This window comes from Guillardia theta, assembly GCF_000315625.1.
Source record: "Guillardia theta CCMP2712 unplaced genomic scaffold GUITHscaffold_182, whole genome shotgun sequence".
Classification (NCBI taxonomy): domain Eukaryota; class Cryptophyceae; order Pyrenomonadales; family Geminigeraceae; genus Guillardia; species Guillardia theta.
Genome location: NW_005434494.1, coordinates 54,047 through 71,340, shown reverse-complemented (window position 1 = coordinate 71,340; position 17,294 = coordinate 54,047). Strand labels below are relative to the sequence as shown.

At 51.5% G+C, this 17,294-nt stretch overlaps 6 protein-coding genes across 6 annotated transcripts; 3 read left to right on the top strand and 3 right to left on the bottom strand.

Annotated features, from left to right (window-relative positions):
- Positions 1-1,946: 1,946 nt before the first annotated feature.
- Positions 1,947-2,487, bottom strand: GUITHDRAFT_120444 (hypothetical protein; the record flags this gene model as incomplete). The annotated part of the gene is made up of 2 exons (XM_005820303.1): positions 1,947-2,285; positions 2,335-2,487. The coding sequence occupies 2 exons, from the start codon at positions 2,485-2,487 to the stop codon at positions 1,947-1,949; spliced, it is 492 nt and encodes a 163-aa protein (XP_005820360.1).
- Positions 2,488-3,398: 911 nt separating this feature from the next.
- On the top strand, positions 3,399-3,983 carry GUITHDRAFT_120443 (hypothetical protein; the record flags this gene model as incomplete). Its single annotated transcript, XM_005820302.1, has 1 exon — positions 3,399-3,983. The coding sequence occupies one exon, from the start codon at positions 3,399-3,401 to the stop codon at positions 3,981-3,983; it is 585 nt and encodes a 194-aa protein (XP_005820359.1).
- A 2,423-nt stretch (positions 3,984-6,406) lies between these two features.
- Positions 6,407-6,991, top strand: GUITHDRAFT_120442 (hypothetical protein; the record flags this gene model as incomplete). The annotated part of the gene is made up of 1 exon (XM_005820301.1): positions 6,407-6,991. The coding sequence occupies one exon, from the start codon at positions 6,407-6,409 to the stop codon at positions 6,989-6,991; it is 585 nt and encodes a 194-aa protein (XP_005820358.1).
- A 729-nt stretch (positions 6,992-7,720) lies between these two features.
- Positions 7,721-8,900, top strand: GUITHDRAFT_120441 (hypothetical protein; the record flags this gene model as incomplete). The annotated part of the gene is made up of 2 exons (XM_005820300.1): positions 7,721-7,930; positions 8,595-8,900. The coding sequence occupies 2 exons, from the start codon at positions 7,721-7,723 to the stop codon at positions 8,898-8,900; spliced, it is 516 nt and encodes a 171-aa protein (XP_005820357.1).
- A 3,081-nt stretch (positions 8,901-11,981) lies between these two features.
- Positions 11,982-12,452, bottom strand: GUITHDRAFT_120440 (hypothetical protein; the record flags this gene model as incomplete). The annotated part of the gene is made up of 1 exon (XM_005820299.1): positions 11,982-12,452. One exon carries the CDS (start codon positions 12,450-12,452, stop codon positions 11,982-11,984), a length of 471 nt encoding a protein of 156 aa, XP_005820356.1.
- Positions 12,453-13,989: 1,537 nt separating this feature from the next.
- On the bottom strand, positions 13,990-16,244 carry GUITHDRAFT_120439 (hypothetical protein; the record flags this gene model as incomplete). The annotated part of the gene is made up of 4 exons (XM_005820298.1): positions 13,990-14,388; positions 15,371-15,434; positions 15,765-16,129; positions 16,194-16,244. The coding sequence occupies 4 exons, from the start codon at positions 16,242-16,244 to the stop codon at positions 13,990-13,992; spliced, it is 879 nt and encodes a 292-aa protein (XP_005820355.1).
- Between the last annotated feature and the right edge of the window lie 1,050 nt (positions 16,245-17,294).

Sequence of the window (17,294 nt, the reverse complement as noted above, 5' to 3'; positions counted from 1 at the left end):
GAAACAATATCTATTATCGCTGTCTTCACCATGTGCTTGTGCCCGGGTGTGTATCTGATTGGTAGATGGATTGCACAAGCGCTGATATAGTCAAAGTAGCAATAGATCGATTCTCACGGCCACTTGGAGATGCTGTCAAACAACGACGATAGTCATTGGATGACTGCAATTGCGACGGGGACTCTATCAGACCCAGAAAATCATAGACAAATGTTGAAGGAAAGTTGGATTATACTCGCATATACCAACGACTGGGTAAAAACAAACTTCAAACCAAACGAAAAAGCCATCTCCATTTTTAGTGGCAGCATCACTGACAAAACCTCACAACCCTTAGAGATATGATGAGGAAAGATGGGGAAAGCGTGCACTCAATGCCTCAGCAATGACACACAATGACAATGTGGGAAGATGGGGAGGGATGGAAGGAGATGGGAGGAGAGGGAGCAGGGGTGCAACGATCACAGACTGGGGCAGGCTGGGGCAGGCTGGGGCAGACTGGTGGGGAGGGCGGGGGAGGGGGGGGGGGTACTGAGAGACGCATGTACCAATGGTACATGACACACGTAGTTCTTTTTTGGGGGGTGGGGGCGAATCGGTGCGAAGTGAGCTTAGAGCGCGAAGATTTAGCATTACCAAGCCAAGTCACGTTACTAAGCTGGAAGTCACGCTACCAGCCGTGACGGACTTTTAAACCAGAACGAGCGCAAGACAGGATTTCTGTTCAAAGAACAAAGATATCAAATGCTAAATGTGGCTGATATCAGTATGGAAACCATAATTGACTAAACATTAGTTGCTGGGAACACGAGATACTGCAGGGAGGCCCTTGCCAAAAAGACGGGAAGATTGCCCGCTCAGGAAATAAAACCTCAAAAACCACATGTATACACTTTTTTCGGGTTGTTTTTAATGAACCTGATGAGACTGCTCTAGTATTGCTTGAGGAAAGGAGCGAGAGTATTTGAAGGAGCAGCAGCATAGTGCGTTATTTTGGTAACGAGAGTGGAAGATTGGTCGATTTCAATCTGCGACTTTTCGTAGAATACTTTGGCAGGATTACACTGAGACCACGTAGGATATCCATTTGCAGGAGCCTTGTTCATGAACAACAAGCTAAGAATGAAGTATAGCCGTAATGACCTATGATCGAATACAACTGAGGTGATATGATTAACAATTCCGTCTGTTGATTTCGAATGTTTATTGGCTTTTACCGTGATTTGTGTAATCCTGGAAAATAGAACATATCTAGAAGCATGAGCGCTGACAGTGACGTTCTAGATAACACAAGTTACCCAATCGGTGAGCTTCACTTGAATTAAATCGCGTAACTCCTTCATCTCTTTGCACAAGCAAGTTTGTTGAATGTACCTGCTCATTGCTTGTTGCTGTTGTTAATGTTTCCATCAATCCACTCCTTTACGGCATCCTCGAAAAAATAAGTTTCCAGAAGTAGCAGTGAAATGAAAAAACAAAACACGAGGAGTCTGATTTGTACTCTGTTACCTACCTCACGCCACCTTTATGCATCTCAGTTTCTCCAGCTGTACTGAAGTGAACTGGTAAAATAGCCATATCCCAGTCATGGAAGAGGTCAAATGTCGCTCTGGTATGCATAGAGAGAGGCTCTTTCAGTGGTGGTTGAGGACGGTTCTTCACAGTGAAGGCAGTTTCCAATTCATTAATTACCTTAAACGCGTGTTGCTTGTTCTTCAATCTAGCAGACCATAGATCGAGACCCTTCCCTGATAAAGCATTGAGAACATTCAGCACTGTTGACAACTGTCCGTCAAAGGTTTTGTAGATCATAATTGCAGACAGACAGACATATGATCCTAAAGGCATAAAGAGCTCATCGTACTGAGCGACAAACTCTATTTCATTAAACACAATTTAAGGAGGAAATCACAGCCCTGACAGCATACATCTACAAATCAAGGCGATTAGGATTTCGTCGTATGTGATATGCCTTCGTCCATTAATTCTTCCAATTCAAGACTCTGAACCCCCCAGGGCCGTCTAATATAGTCGTTGGTATTGTTCTCCGTCCCCCCTCTGTCTGAAGAACGTTGCCAGAAATCCCATGCTGGACAATCCAAGAAAGGATACACCTGTTCCGCAGCAGCGCGTTCCGCTGAACCACAGTTAGAAGTTGACTGCACAGGCGGAGAGTTCTTCGTAATTTCCCCTGAAGGTAGAGCAGCAAGCTTCTGTCTAGCCTTGGGCCAATTATCGATTCCCAAGTATTTGCAAGCGTTCTTGAGTGCTGTGAGTGAAATCCCCTGGGGTGATTGATCAGACAGATATACACGATCCTGAAAAGGAACTTACCAGGTGCCTTGCTGCATCTACTTGACGAAGAGACAAAAGAGACTCAAGCATGTCGAGTGTGAACGTGATTTCTTTCTGCTCTTTCTTGTCTGCTGGATTCTCGTCATGCTTCCTCCTACGAATGAAAACGCGGGCAGTCTTGGGACCGAGCATGATCTTGGACAGCGCTAGAACTTGTTGGGATGGAATCGGGAACAGGCAAGTGGCGTCAGGCAGAAACCACTACCTATCAGGCTGAGGCTGAGACACAAGTAGAGTTGAAGCAGGTGGACAAAGCAGAGGAGCAAGGATTCTGTTCGTGAACTGCCGCGTGATATGCGTGCAGGACAAAACCCCTCCTTGAGGAAATCAATCGAAGAGGGAGCAATCAGGGGTGGGTGGTGTATCGAAAGGGGGTATGAGATGAGTCCTGCTGAGGGGGTGGTGCCGTTGCACCGCAGGCAAGAGGGTGGTGGTGCAAAAAAAGGTTTTAGCAGAGTATCGCAGTAGTAAAACGATGTCAGGTAAAACCGTACATTGGGTTTTCTCTTTTCTTCTTGTAAACCAGTAGTTAGGTGGGTATCATGGGGGTAGGGGTCATCTGTGTACCCGTGACGAGGTTTCGGGCGCCATTGAAGCTTAAACCTTAACCAGAGATTGTAAGCCCAACATGATATGTTTCATCGCGTACTCCGCTAGCTAGGGGCAAACAATTGTTTTTTTTTTGCTTTTTCCTTTTTTTCATGAACCGATGTGATTGTATTGCCGCCAGTTGGTCCATGGGCCAGACGCAACGTTTCGGAGACTCTTACAAACATGTACTTCAACTTCTTCATCTCCAGATCGTTCGCTGGAACCTAGTCACGTTACCCAATCTCCGAGATCACGATACCGGCAATTTCGCGTACCCCACCCCCGGCAACCAACGCTGCTCAATTCAAGCACACGTCTTCCTCGATATGGCTTGTTAGTGCTCGTCAGGGAAGCAGCACAACAACGAACAGAAAAAAAACTACAGAGCGAACTGAAACCACCATCCTATCTGTATTCTACCGCCAAGCAAGCTATCCGTTTCTGTTACAACCATGCTGGGCCCTAAGGTAGCCCGAGTCTTCCTCCGCAAGCGAAGAGGCGAGGCAGGGGAGGGCGACCAGCAGCCCTCCCAGAAGGAGATCCTCATCACCAACGAGACCATCGAGTCTCTCCTCCACCTCCGTCAGGTCGACGCCGCCAACCAGCTCGGCATCTCCCTCACGGCCCTCAAGAACGCCTGCAAGTACCTTGGCTTCGACGACTGGCCGACGGCGAGGAGCAACCTGATGGCGGCTCAGCACGGGAGATCAGGGGAGCTGCCGTCGCTGGTGTCAGGACCTGGGCAGGCAGGAGGGCCCCATGCCGGGGGCTCGTCGTCTGTAAGGCAGCTCGTAGAGCGGAGGCCAGGGAATGTTGAATTGGCGGCGGCAGCGGCAGGGAGGCCAGAGGGAGGGGCGGCTGCGAGGAATCAGGTGGTGAGGGGGAGTGGGCAGACAGCGCGGACGATGTCAGAGGGAGACGTGGGAGGAGGGAGAGGGGAGAAGCGGAGGGTGCTTGCGGAGAGTCTCCCGGAGCTGAGGAGCCACGGGCTGGAGGAGCTGATGCTGGACGCGCTGGAGCATGTGGCGGGTGTGTGACAATACAGGACTGGGGATATATTTTTTTTGCAGAGCAGAACAAGCATGAGTTTTTTTGCTCCGTTCAACATAGTGGATTTTCAATCATGTCAACTTGATATGCAAAAAATTGGGTCACCCCGGGTCTTGAATGCTGACCTGTTCACATCATTTAGCACGCCGGAATGGAAAGGCGTCATGATCCGGCGATTTGTGGAAAGCTGTTTGTTTTACTCCAATCGATGTATTCATCATTGGAAGTGGGTTAGTTGAACTTGGATTCGTTCAAATCGATCATGGTTGATCCAAGCCTTCGTGGCAAGGTCAACTTGAAGCGCGGCCTTGGAATCACTGTAGCATGACTGTGACATGATCAGTGAAGCCCGTAATGATTCAGTATCATCATGAGAAAACTTGAAACACTGGCCATGATTTCACTGGCACTCCCATACTTTGAGGTGATCAGACAGTCCGATCACTACAGGCTAGTCAGTGCAGTCCGATCACTGGCACTAAGTACTACCGTAACTGAGTACCGTACTACGGTCACCGAACCCGGCCACCGAGTCGTTCCAAGTTCGGGCTCACATTCAGTCCGGGCGGCCGCGCTGTCGGAACCGTTCAACCCGGTGACCGTACGGTACCGGGTACGACGGTACTACCGGGCTAGGGCCGCCCCGGGCCCGGCCCCGGCGGGGCCTATCCCGGCGCGGCGGTGAAGGCTGGCAAGAGTCGAGTTCAGTGCCGCCGCGGCCGCCCGGCGCCCGGCGGCGACCAGGCGGCTGAGTCAGTGAGGCTGCCAGACGGTCGGACTCAGCGACGGTCGCCGCGCACTGCGGCACGCGGCCGGGCCCGGGGCACCGTGCCACGTGACTGAGACGGTCACAATCATCGGATGCGGCCCGGTCACCGGGTGCGGCCACGGTGCCCGGCCAGGCTCTGAGGGCGCGGCCGCCGTACTACGGTCCTGGTCACCCCGGGCCGTGGCCCACCGGTCACGGCGGGCCGCTGTGAGCGCACGCGGCAATGAGTAGCATTCCACAAGTTAAGATGACTACCGTATTCCGAGGCAGAGTCCGTCTCAGTGACTCAGCCTGTGACGGGCCGCGGCCCGGCCCGTGCGGCTGGCATACTGGTTCGGGTCCGCCTCAGATGCCGGCATGAGCGGCTCACGAGGCATCAGCGGCATGATCATGATGGCATTGTGTGGCACCCGGTGACCGGGCCGGTCACTGGCATACGCCGCGGCCGCCCGGGCCGCCCGGCACCCCCGCGGCCCGGCCCGGGCCCGCCGGGCCGGGCCGGGCACTGGGCGGCTTCCGAAACTATTGCCCGGCCACCGACAGTGCCACGGTGTGACTCGCCCTGGTGACCGGCGGGCGGCGGGGCGTCGGACGGTCGCCTGCGCCGGGTCACCCGGGGGCCAGTCACGCGGCAGTGCCGGGGTCACCGCGGCCAGCGCCGGGCCTTGAATCGGGACTGAACTTGGCTTGGAAACCGGGCCCGGGCCGCCGGTCGGCCGTAGCCGGGGCCCGCCGCCCGGCCCGGCCGCGCGGCGCGGGCTCACTGAGTCCGACTGCCAGGATGATATTCTTTTTTTACAGTCACTTTCTCGTACTCATCTTTAACTTAACTTTGAGTAAAGAATGTGGCCAACGGTTGTTTTAGGCGGGTCGACTGATACGGTGAGTTCTGAGATGCCGTGAGCCCACGTGACAGATAAAGAAAACACAACGTTTCGTGGGATATTTTGTGCGAGCCCGCTCCAGTATGAATTCTCCCCCAAAAAAACTCCTTGTGTTGTAAAGGTCTCAACGACCTCCCTGTGTTGCAAGAAGTCAAGTGTTGATGCGTCAGGAGGAGTACCTAACTGTCATTATTTATTGATTGATCCTGTAAGTAAATCAGGCATACTGCTTACCTTTGCACCCTGGCAGATATTCCTTATTTTCATCGCTCATGGATATCTTGTGCTTTCCCCTCATGGGTCCTCATGGGTCTCTAAATTGACTACCCCACCCCTGACATGAACTGCGAGATACGTACCCCTGCTTCCAATCAATACCACCCCACCCAAGGTAGACCACAATCCCCTTCTTATCTCGATCGCCGCATGCTCGGTTTACCGCTTAGCTACTCTTCGACTCCTGACAGCACATTCATCGCTTGTTCAGCTAGCAGCGACAAATCGATCTTGATCTTCAGAGCTACAACAGTGAAGGGAAAACAAACTCCTTCTTGACCCCAACCAAGGCCATCCCTTAACGGCAAGCCCCCCTTGAGATTTGTGTTCGTCTGGCCCACGGCAAACACATAACCAAAACTTTGATCTCGATCATTCAAAGCAACTCAGAGTCAGAACTGAACAAGAACTTGAAGAAATCAAAATTCAGATAATTCGGCAGCCAAAGAACCTGTTGACTGCCTGAAACCTGTTGACAACCATGCTGGGCCCTAAGGTAGCCCGAGTCTTCCTCCGCAAGCGAAGAGGCGAGGCAGGGGAGGGCGACCAGCAGCCCTCCCAGAAGGAGATCCTCATCACCAACGAGACCATCGAGTCTCTCCTCCACCTCCGTCAGGTCGACGCCGCCAACCAGCTCGGCATCTCCCTCACGGCCCTCAAGAACGCCTGCAAGTACCTTGGCTTCGACGACTGGCCGACGGCGAGGAGCAACCTGATGGCGGCTCAGCACGGGAGATCAGGGGAGCTGCCGTCGCTGGTGTCAGGACCTGGGCAGGCAGGAGGGCCCCATGATGGGGGCTCGTCGTCTGTAAGGCCGCTTGTAGAGCGGAGGCCAGGGAATGTTGAATTGGCGGCGGCAGCGGCAGGGAGGCCAGAGGGAGGGGCGGCTGCGAGGAATCAGGTGGTGAGGGGGAGTGGGCAGACAGCGCGGACGATGTCAGAGGGAGACGTGGGAGGAGGGAGAGGGGAGAAGCGGAGGGTGCTTGCGGAGAGTCTCCCGGAGCTGAGGAGCCACGGGCTGGAGGAGCTGATGCTGGACGCGCTGGAGCACGTGGCGGATCTGTGATATGCAACCAGAGGAAGGAGAAGTTATGATCTCAGTGATGCAACGTGTAATGGATACAATGATGCCTTGCTTTGAGGGTTTGATTCAAGATGGCTATCTCGTGCGAGAACACCTTCGGTTTGCTTTGCGTGAGGCACGAATTTGAGATGTTTGCAACGGCATCAATCAACACGAATTTTGTCTACGCAAGACTGAGACACTTTTTGTTCTGATTGATTTCTTGACTTTCCCTGGACTGCTCCTCAATGCCTGCATCGTACATTGACGTTGATTGATGATGAAACATCGCTGTGAGCAGCCAGTCCTTCGGCATCGAGCTACCAAGTGTGTTCTTTGGCATCGTTGTCTCCTGTTCTCCACAACATAGATCGCGCCTGTTATCATGTAATGTTGTTGAGACTGCCGACGATCTTGTTCCACCTAGATAAAGCCTTGTTCCAAAAACAACCACAGTGAATAGCACATCACAGAGCTTACAAGAGCCTCGCACCTCTGCAATGATCACGCATGCTGCACATTGAGATTATTGGTCTATTTTTGTGAAGAGAATAGCACAAAACATCCCTCGTACTTCATTTAATCAGTTCGTTGGAATGCAGACCTTCACGTGCAGACGGCAAACAGAGGGGGTGTTGGATCTTGCAACCAAAGGACTTTTGAGAGTTGCTTTGGCTTGCAATGTAATTTCAGACTCAAAGAAAGAGAGAGCGGGATGGGAGATGGGAGCAGATGCAGATGCAGATGCAGATGCAGATGCAGATGCAGATGCAGATGCAGATGCAGATGCAAACGCAGATGCAAACGCAGATGCAAACGCAAATGCAGGGGCAGGAGCAAGTGCAGGAGCAGGAGCAAGTGCAGGAGCAGGGGCAGGAGCAGGAGCAGCAGAGGAAGCAGCAAAGGAAGCAGCAGCGACGCATAATGCAAGGGCAGTACAAAGTGACTTGTTAAGGAATGAAGGGAAGTGACCAGAAAGGTTGTCAGGTATGATACAAGATGATGTCAACATACCCTTCAAGACAGCGTTGTTGATCAGTCTGTAGCATTACATAGAGAACTCGATGCAAAAGAGCAAACATAGCTATAGAGCAGACGCAGGGGAGGAGGATAGCAGTCTTGAACGATGTGCTGGGATGAAGAAGATTGTTTGAAGGAATGATGCGAGCCGGACAGGAGGGGAGAGGGACCATGCATGCGAGAGGGAGGGAGGGGCGGGTGGCTTGCGGAGGGGAGGAAGAGATGCCAGATTGAAGTCAAGAAGGCAGAGACGGAGCTATGGGGCCAGAGAGACGGCAGGAGGAAGGAGGAAGGGGGGGGACGGGGAGAGGGGAGAAACGAGGATTGGTTGAATCGGAAATGGATTAAGGGAGGTCAGATTTAGTGGAAGGGAGGGAGGGAGGGAGGGAGGGAGGGAGGGAGGGAGGGAGGGAGGGAGGGAGGGAGTGAGGGAGGGAGGGAGGGGCCAGAAAAAGGGAGGAGGGTCCAGAAGGGATCGGTAAAGGATATTAGGAGGGATGTGTTGAAATGGAACAAATTGGCATGAAGTGGGGAGGCAGGGGGGAGTGAGTTTCCAGAATGTACGATGTGGGGAAGGCAAGCATAGAGAGAGGGGGGGGACGAGGACGAGGACGAGGACGAGGACGAGGACGAGGACGAGGACGAGGACGAGGACGAGGACGAGGACGAGGACGAGGACGAGGATGAGGACGAGGACGAGGATGAGGACGAGGACGAGGATGAGGACGAGGACGAGGACGAGGACGAGGATGAGGAGCCTTCTGCTTCTGCTCTATCCTGCATTGTTGATTTGATTGACGTGCACGTTTTTGTCTGTGACATGTACGTGCGTGACGATGGAACATGTTCACAGTTAGGAGATGAACCAATTATTAGTACTCCACCTTATTAGAGTAAATTATTTTGGTATCTAATGATAAATCAATGTGGGGTAGTTCTATTAAAAAGGGTATGTTGAATGACCCCTTTCGACAATACATAAGTGGGGTATCTATCTTTTTTTTGCTTTTTTCCTCAACAGCAATTATGGTCGGCTCCTTCAAAAACTAGTTGAGGAGAGTGCGTGGACCAGGATGCAAGACAGTCATCAGTCTTGGAGTCACTGGTGTGTTTTTGCATCTCTTTGTGCGCAACACTCCCTTGCCGTCCTTGTTTCGAACTCGTTCTTTTTCTTTGTCCGACGAACATCAACATTCACTGGATGACTCTTGTAGGATGTGCGTGAACGAGCAGGACGGTGGGATCAGAACCATGATGAGAGAGAGGAAGAGAAGGGGAAGTAGAGGTGGAGAGAGGAGGGGAGCGGTGGAAGGGTGAGGAGCCGGGTGGGAAAGAACGCAGTGGAATGAGGGGATCAAGAAGGAAAGAGAGGGGAGGAGAGATGCATTTTAGCATACAACCCGAGGATGAGAGTGAAGTCAGGAGCTGTGGAAGTCAGTGAAGACATGACAACGAGTAGCAAACAAAGAAAGCACGAGTTGTGAATTCTCGGACAAGAAGGAACGGCATTGTGATTCATCAAACAGGAATGGAGATCAGTGGGGCCTGACAAAAGTGAAGCAACAATAACATGTGATGGGGCAATGAACACAAATTCTACGCATGGACCCTTCGGAAAACATGGAAAAACAGTATGGTTTTGAGACAACAGTACAGGATGTATCAATGGAAACTGAAGTACTACCACGTTCAACAACCCTTCGGTCGTCTAGTACAACAAGAAGCACAGGTATGCTCCGATTGCCGACAGTGGCAACAACAATCTGAGGGCTGTGAAGCTTGTATATCCACAAACAAGACAGGCCATCTCCATCATTGCGACAGCGACTGGTATCAAGTGACACAACGGATCCTGACATGGTGTATGGCTTGTGTATGAACAACAAGATCCTGTTGTCGACAGTGATGATAGCGCTTGTCCAATCTTTACAGGGCTACTATATGAAAGACGTAGACGCTGTTGACTTAGACAACTTAGACACTGCTGTTACCTGCAGCACGAGTGGAAAACAATTGCAGAACAAACAGGTATGTGCTGATTCCGGCTTCTTTCCTTACCTTTTTACTCCGCGTCCATCTTCTCAACCCCCCCCCCGACTGACTCTCTCCCCTCGTTCCTCTCTGTTTCTGCATTGAACTGTGTCCCTATTACCTCTCCTTCTCTCCTTCCTTTGTCTTTGCTGCTATCTTGATGTTTCTTTCCTATCAGCTTGTCAGCTGGCGTATTGTGCCAACTTCAGTAAGAACATTCTCGTCGCAACACGCTCGTTACTCGCAATGCCAGTGTTCTTGTTTTATCTTCACAAGGTTTGTCTTAGTGCTCTGACGCTGATGTTCTTGTTTTATCTTCACAAGGTTTGTCTTAGTGCTCTGACGACCCTCTCTTGAGCTGTCGTGATCTAGTTTTCTTTCTCCCCGTTTTCTCTCCGCTCCTCTCAGCCCTCCTCCTGTCTCTCTTCAGACAAGCTGCCCTGCTTGAATCGATGAATCGTTTCCATGTCTGTTCCTAGTTACCTCGTTCCTGTTGAGACAAGTATGTACATCTTGATGTTTGATTCAGCTTCTGTCTCCTGGTAACAGCGTATGTTGAAGTCGTTTCCTCCTCTAATCCCTCACTTCCTTCTTCACTCCCTCACTCCTCACTCTCTCTCCTCCTCCATTTCTTGATTTTTTCCCTCCATCCCTCCATCTTTCTTTCCTTCCCTTCTCTCCCTCCCTCTGTAGAGGGTAGATCTAGATGAAAAGAGACAATCAGGAAATTGGTGGCGATGACAACAAGGCGAAGGTGAACAAAGACTTCTTGTCCAGCAGCTGTTTTCTGTTTTAAATGGACGGCAGGAGCGAAGCATTGAAATACTACTTGTTGATAACATGCTCTGTGTACAGCAAGGTGACAATACATGAAGCTTTCTTCATTCCTTCACTTCCTTCTCCCTCCCGTCCTTCGTGACAAGAAGAAGGGTGTGTTTGATCACAATCATGAAGATGGCATGAAAGAACAAGATCTGAGAACATGAGCAAGAACAGGAACGAAAGGAGATCATGTGAGAATGAAGAATGAAGAGCTCTGAGAAAGATGAAGGAACGAAGAGCTATGAGGAAGATGAAGCAGAAAAACGTAGGACGGACAACACAAGGAGGGTGACAGCAGGCCAACCATCACGTTTCGAACAAGGGCAAGGACAAAGAAAGTGAATCGGAAAATTGCAACGATGATGATGATGATGATGATGATGATGATGACGATGACGATGACGATGATGATGATGATGATGATGATGATGATGATGATGATGATGATGATGATGATGTAGAGGACAAAGATGTAGAGGACAAAGATGTAGAGGACAAAGATGTAGAGGACAAAGATGTAGAGGAGGAGGAGGAACACAAAGACATAGATGTCAAAGAGCAGTGTGCCTGAAACAGATTATAACTGCATCAACCGACGAAATCCTTTTTGGGGGGTGAACAGCATGCACTACCAAGATTGCAAAACAACTGCTTGGAAGAGTTCTTACCTGTGTGTTTGAAGCAAGCTCTTATTAACATAAAGTTTAAGCTCACCTTTAAGGTTTCCATTTGATTATTCTCAATTTCCCCATGCGTGCTATCTAACGCACTTTGATGTTTCTACTCGATCTCTTTGTAGATCATATTCTGGCTGCTCTCTGACAATAGACGCTTCCAGCAACAACTCATAACCTGCCAATGTGGCTGGTATTTCAACATGGATGAAGCCTGTTGAGGATACATGATGAAAACACTCTTGTAATCAATAGAGAAAATGCAACCAAAGGTCTGGCATTCGAGCATACTCCCATCCTCCTTCCCCCCCTCCCTTTCCCCCTCTCTTCTTTCTTTTCTCTTCATTCATTCGAGCGCACATATCACTTTTCCATAGCAAACTATCACAAAACGGTCGGCTCTCACAGACCAACCTTTTCATACAAACTCAGGCATTTTCTCCTCCTCATGCACTCGCAACGTGCTCCAGCGCGTCCAGCATCAGCTCCTCCAGCCCGTGGCTCCTCAGCTCCGGGAGACTCTCCGCAAGCACCCTCCGCTTCTCCCCTCTCCCTCCTCCCACATCTCCCTCTGGCATCGTCCGCTTCCTCCCGTCCCTCCCTCGTCTCGCTCCCTGCCTTCCCTGCCCAGGTCCTGACACCAGCGACGGCAGCTCCCCTGATCTCCCGTGCTGAGCCGCCATCAGGTTGCTCCTCGCCGTCGGCCAGTCGTCGAAGCCAAGGTACTTGCAGGCGTTCTTGAGGGCCGTGAGGGAGATGCCGAGCTGGTTGGCGGCGTCGACCTGACGGAGGTGGAGGAGAGACTCGATGGTCTCGTTGGTGATGAGGATCTCCTTCTGGGAGGGCTGCTGGTCGCCCTCCCCTGCCTCGCCTCTTCGCTTGCGGAGGAAGACTCGGGCTACCTTAGGGCTCAGCATGGATATGAATGTGCACGCCTGTGCTGAGGATCGGATAGAATGTGACGCGTAGATAGGTGAAGGAGGGAACAAAAGCAGGTGATCTGTGTAGAAACGGAGGGTAGAAGAAGCGGGGGGGAGGAGAAAGCGGAGGGGAGGAGAAAGCGGAGGGGAGGAGGAGGAGCGGGGATGGAGGAAGCGGAGGGGAGGAGGAGAGCTAAGGGGGTTATTGTACTAGCACACATACAAAGGGACGTTCGGATCTTTCCGAGTTTGTTGCCCTTCAATTACAGGCAAACAGGGTAGGCCTGATTTCAATATTGGCTCTGCTATGGAATCTTCAAGGTTGGGGTACTAACCTTAGAGCCTGGGTTTCGCCTTCTTGGACCCCGCCTTGTAAACCCACACCAGTTGAAATCTTGAGCTCGGGATCTGGGAACAATGAGCAGGACACGGGGAGGAGCTACGCTATGCCGTGCTGACTCGACTGCGTGCACACAAGGGTGGGAGAAGAGCTGTAGCTGCGGTCGTGTCTCTGCGAGAGCATGAGCATGACAAGTAGGTGCGGGGAGGAAGGCAAAGGAGACTCTCCGATGAACAGCTTCTGACGCGTTGATCCTAGCACGAGGGGAGGAAGAGCGGAGGACTATATCAAGAGCTTGATCAGGTCGTGCAACATCATCAATGACATCACAAGCATGAGACTATGATATGACTCCTGCTGAGATGAGTTCAGCCTTGCAGTCATTGAACCCTCCGAGGCAGCTCGAGACAAGAGGGCGCTAATAGTCTGATCTCCATGCACCAGGATGAAGACAGCGAGAAATACAAGGATGTGATATGACAGGAGGACGAGGACGAGGACGAGGACGAGTGCGGATTAAGGTTGGGAGGGAACCGAGTAAAAGATGAGAACCAGAACGTGGGCGAGCAAGATAATAGAAGCATGAACAGGGGCAAGGAAAGTTGTCAAGGATAAGGGCATCTAAAACGGCAAGCTATGGAATTAGACAGTCATTCGGTTGTGTTTAGCGAAGACGAATCCAACAATACATCTATCTATCTTTGATAACACAGCGCAATCTATCCACAGGAACGCGAGATCAATCGGACACTGTAGAAACAAGCAATCGAGGAGAGTTGAGGTGGATTCGATAAACGACTGCGATGCAAAGAGAGCAGGACAAAGAGTGGTCATGAGTATTACTAACCACCCCTTTGTTTGAGTCCGCCGATTCACTGATACTTCCATTAAAATTCATTTTCAGGAAAATTGCAAGACAATGAAATCAGAAAATCATCAATCTTATTGATCAGATAACATCCTGCCGCCTTGGCATGGAAATGAAAAGATAACAAGATTTAAACTAGCATTCTTCTCCATCCTTAAATCATCTGCTTCAAGAAGACATGACTTTTCCCGCGAAGAATGCAGAGACACGAACACGACCAATCTAAACTTTTCAAAACCAATAGATCAAATACACAAAAACAAGCTTGCCATCATCAGCCTACCGTTCCATACAAACTCCTCCCTCCCCCCCTCCCTTTCTCCTCCTCATGCACTCGCAACGTGCTCCAGCGCGTCCAGCATCAGCTCCTCCAGCCCGTGGCTCCTCAGCTCCGGGAGACTCTCCGCAAGCACCCTCCGCTTCTCCCCTCTCCCTCCTCCCACGTCTCCCTCTGGCATCGTCCGCTTCCTCCCGTCCCTCCCTCGTCTCGCTCCCTGCCTTCCCTGCCCAGGTCCTGACACCAGCGACGGCAGCTCCCCTGATCTCCCGTGCTGAGCCGCCATCAGGTTGCTCCTCGCCGTCGGCCAGTCGTCGAAGCCAAGGTACTTGCAGGCGTTCTTGAGGGCCGTGAGGGAGATGCCGAGCTGGTTGGCGGCGTCGACCTGACGGAGGTGGAGGAGAGACTCGATGGTCTCGTTGGTGATGAGGATCTCCTTCTGGGAGGGCTGCTGGTCGCCAACCCCTGCCTCGCCTCTTCGCTTGCGGAGGAAGACTCGGGCTACCTTAGGGCCCAGTATGGCTTCTCAGTGAAGGGATGGACGGATATGGAACGACGTGTCGAGTGAAGCTCTCCTTGGTGTTGGGGCTGGTAGGTCAGGGCTATCTTGGGCAGGGCGTGAGGCGGTGCACTGTGTAAGAAAGGAAGAGGGGGTGAGGGTAGTGGCTGCAAGGGAGTCGACTTTTGTAAAGGGGCCAATCGACAGTCAAACAGGCTGAAGCGTTTGGTATTAGAGGCTTTGCTATGAAATGCAGTAGGCTGAGTACCCCCGATTGAGCCTTGCATTGACTTTTTCTGCCCAATCTCGTGGATGCTATCTCGAGGTAAATTCTCGTTCATGAAAATGTATCATTTCAAATATTTAAAACTATAATAATATCCCGAAGATTTTTATATAGGCTGTTTATTTACTCCTCGACTCTCCTGATTGTCCTCGTACTGATTTTTAACTTAGGGCCGACTCTAGCCTCATGTCGCACGCGGCTACGCATCGAAAAGAAGTTATTTGGAATTTGAATTTACCTAAGGGCAATTGAACAAAATACTGTTCGATTGCAATACTAAAAGTTTAGTTTATAGGAGTGTAGCCGCGTGCGTAACCGCGAAATTTCGCGGCTACACACTCTGTACTACACAGTTTACAACATGGAACGACATTTCGAAACGTTGAAATATTATTGAAATATTATACTTTTAAATCAATTTAAAATATAATATACCGTATCGATTACTTTTCACGGCTTCATGTAGCCGCGTCATGAGGCTAGAGTCGGGCCTTAAATTTGAGTAAGTTACTTGGTAGTAACTGTCCCTAATAAGTTCTCTCCCAGGACTGCCGTCGAAGTTTGACATTTCTTGGATGCGATTCAAATGATTGTTCCTGCTCGGCACCGGACCTGAGTAGGCTCGATTCTGAATGATCATATCACCACGTAGAGCATGTTCTCATCTTTATCTTCCTCTTGCGGTCCGTCGTTGAACGATATGAATCGACTGCAGTTGGAATTCAGTGACGACCATGGTACGCACTGGCAATGGCGAGTTCAAGCCTCCCGGGGAAGGAGTCGCTGATTGAAGCATGCGTGGGTATGAACAAGATATCATATCGAGCCTGAAGACAGACATCGCGAGGAAAGGGGAAAGATCAGAGTATCATCTGCTGCATCAACGAAATTCATGAATTCTTTAGTGCACATCTTCCCTCTATCTTAATCTTGCCGTTTTTCCATGGAAGCTACGAAAACACTGAGATTGATCTAGAACTTAGTGATCGGTCAACTTGTTTGTAGTCTAACTTGAAAAAGATGGACCATCTAACCAAACCAGCATTCCAGATGGTGCAGGGCTTCATCCATAATGTTACTCGTCTCGTCGTCCAACCGCCTCGCCCTTCTTCCCTCTGACAGCCCGGTGATTGGTATATACCAGCAGCTGCTAGGCCCACCGCATGATCTACTTTGTTTCTCTCCAGCATCCACTTCCTGTTGAGCTTCACCCCCTCCTTCCTCGTCCGCGCTGTTCCCCGTCTCGCTGCCCTCTTGCTGCTGGTGCCCATCTTCATCAGCCCTTGTCCCCTCGGATGGTTTCTTCCTCTCCGTTCTGACTCGGCGATACACTGTCCTGCGGTAGGGCCACTTGGTCACGCCGAGGCTCTTGCACACAGACTTCAGGGCCGTCAGTGAGATCCCCTGTCATGGCAGTCAGCAATCACAAAGGCGAGGCTCCACAAACAGCGTGCGGTAGGCTCCTCACCAGCTCCTTGGCGGCGTCTGACTGCTTGAGGTTGAGGAGCTTTTGTAGCATTTCAATGGTGACAGAAACGAGTCTTCTGTCCTCTTGAGGTGGAGTGATATCGTTCCGCTTTGTTCGGGGCAAGATGTGTACCACTGTTCGCGCAGGCGTTGCTTCTACGTCTCCGCTCATCGTGAGCAGGTCACACAAAGATTTGACTGCGAGCTGTGATGCCAGGAGGAGAGGGGGGGGGGTTGGAAGAAGGAGAGGGAAGGGAGGGTAGGAGGAGAGGAAGGATGGGACAGGGAACTAGTTGAGGTCAGAACCTTATCAAGAGAGGCCCCCGGAACAAGACGCGGGAAGGAGGTGTCGGGACCACCTGTCACCCCCCATATTCCCCATTAATTATAGATAGGAGTTTTGGGGGTGGTGTCCGCATCATTATCTGGATGCCACCCCGTTCTGGACCTGAAGGAGATCTGGGGAAGTGTGGGGGTGGGGTGGGTATCCAGATATGCTTTTCACGAGTTGTAAGGACGAAAAGGTGTTTTTCTAGGAACAAGAGAGCGAAAGGATCTCTTTTCAGGTCCTCACCGGAAGTCCGGAGGGGTGCGGTAGAAAACGACGTAGGAGACAAGGAAGGGAAGAGAAGCGATTTCGAATCTAGAACTCCCATAAAAAGATATTTTTATCCTGACAGAAGTCGATCACGGGTACAAAAACTTTTCAGTCCGTGTGCGGCGCCCGTGACTGTGACGTGGAGCAGTAAAACAACCGTAGCCACTTGGCTACTAGCAACGCCCGCCGCTGGGCCCGGTGAGTGACCGTGACTGCCGGGCCGGGCCGCCGCTGCCAGGCCCTGAGGCCCGGTACGGTCGTGATCGGACCGGGTCACCGGGTGGGTTCACTCAGGCTCGGATACCGTACCGTGTCCCGTAGCCTACTACGGTCCGTGTATACGGGCCCGACTCGGCGGGGGGCGCCGGGGGCGCCCGGGCCCCGCCCGGGCCCTGGCATGATTGGCAATGACCGCCGACGCCAGAGTCGACGGTCACTGAGGTCACCGTCGGGCGCGCTGCCCGGCCCGCCGCGCGCTTCAAGTCGGACTCCGAGGCAGTGATT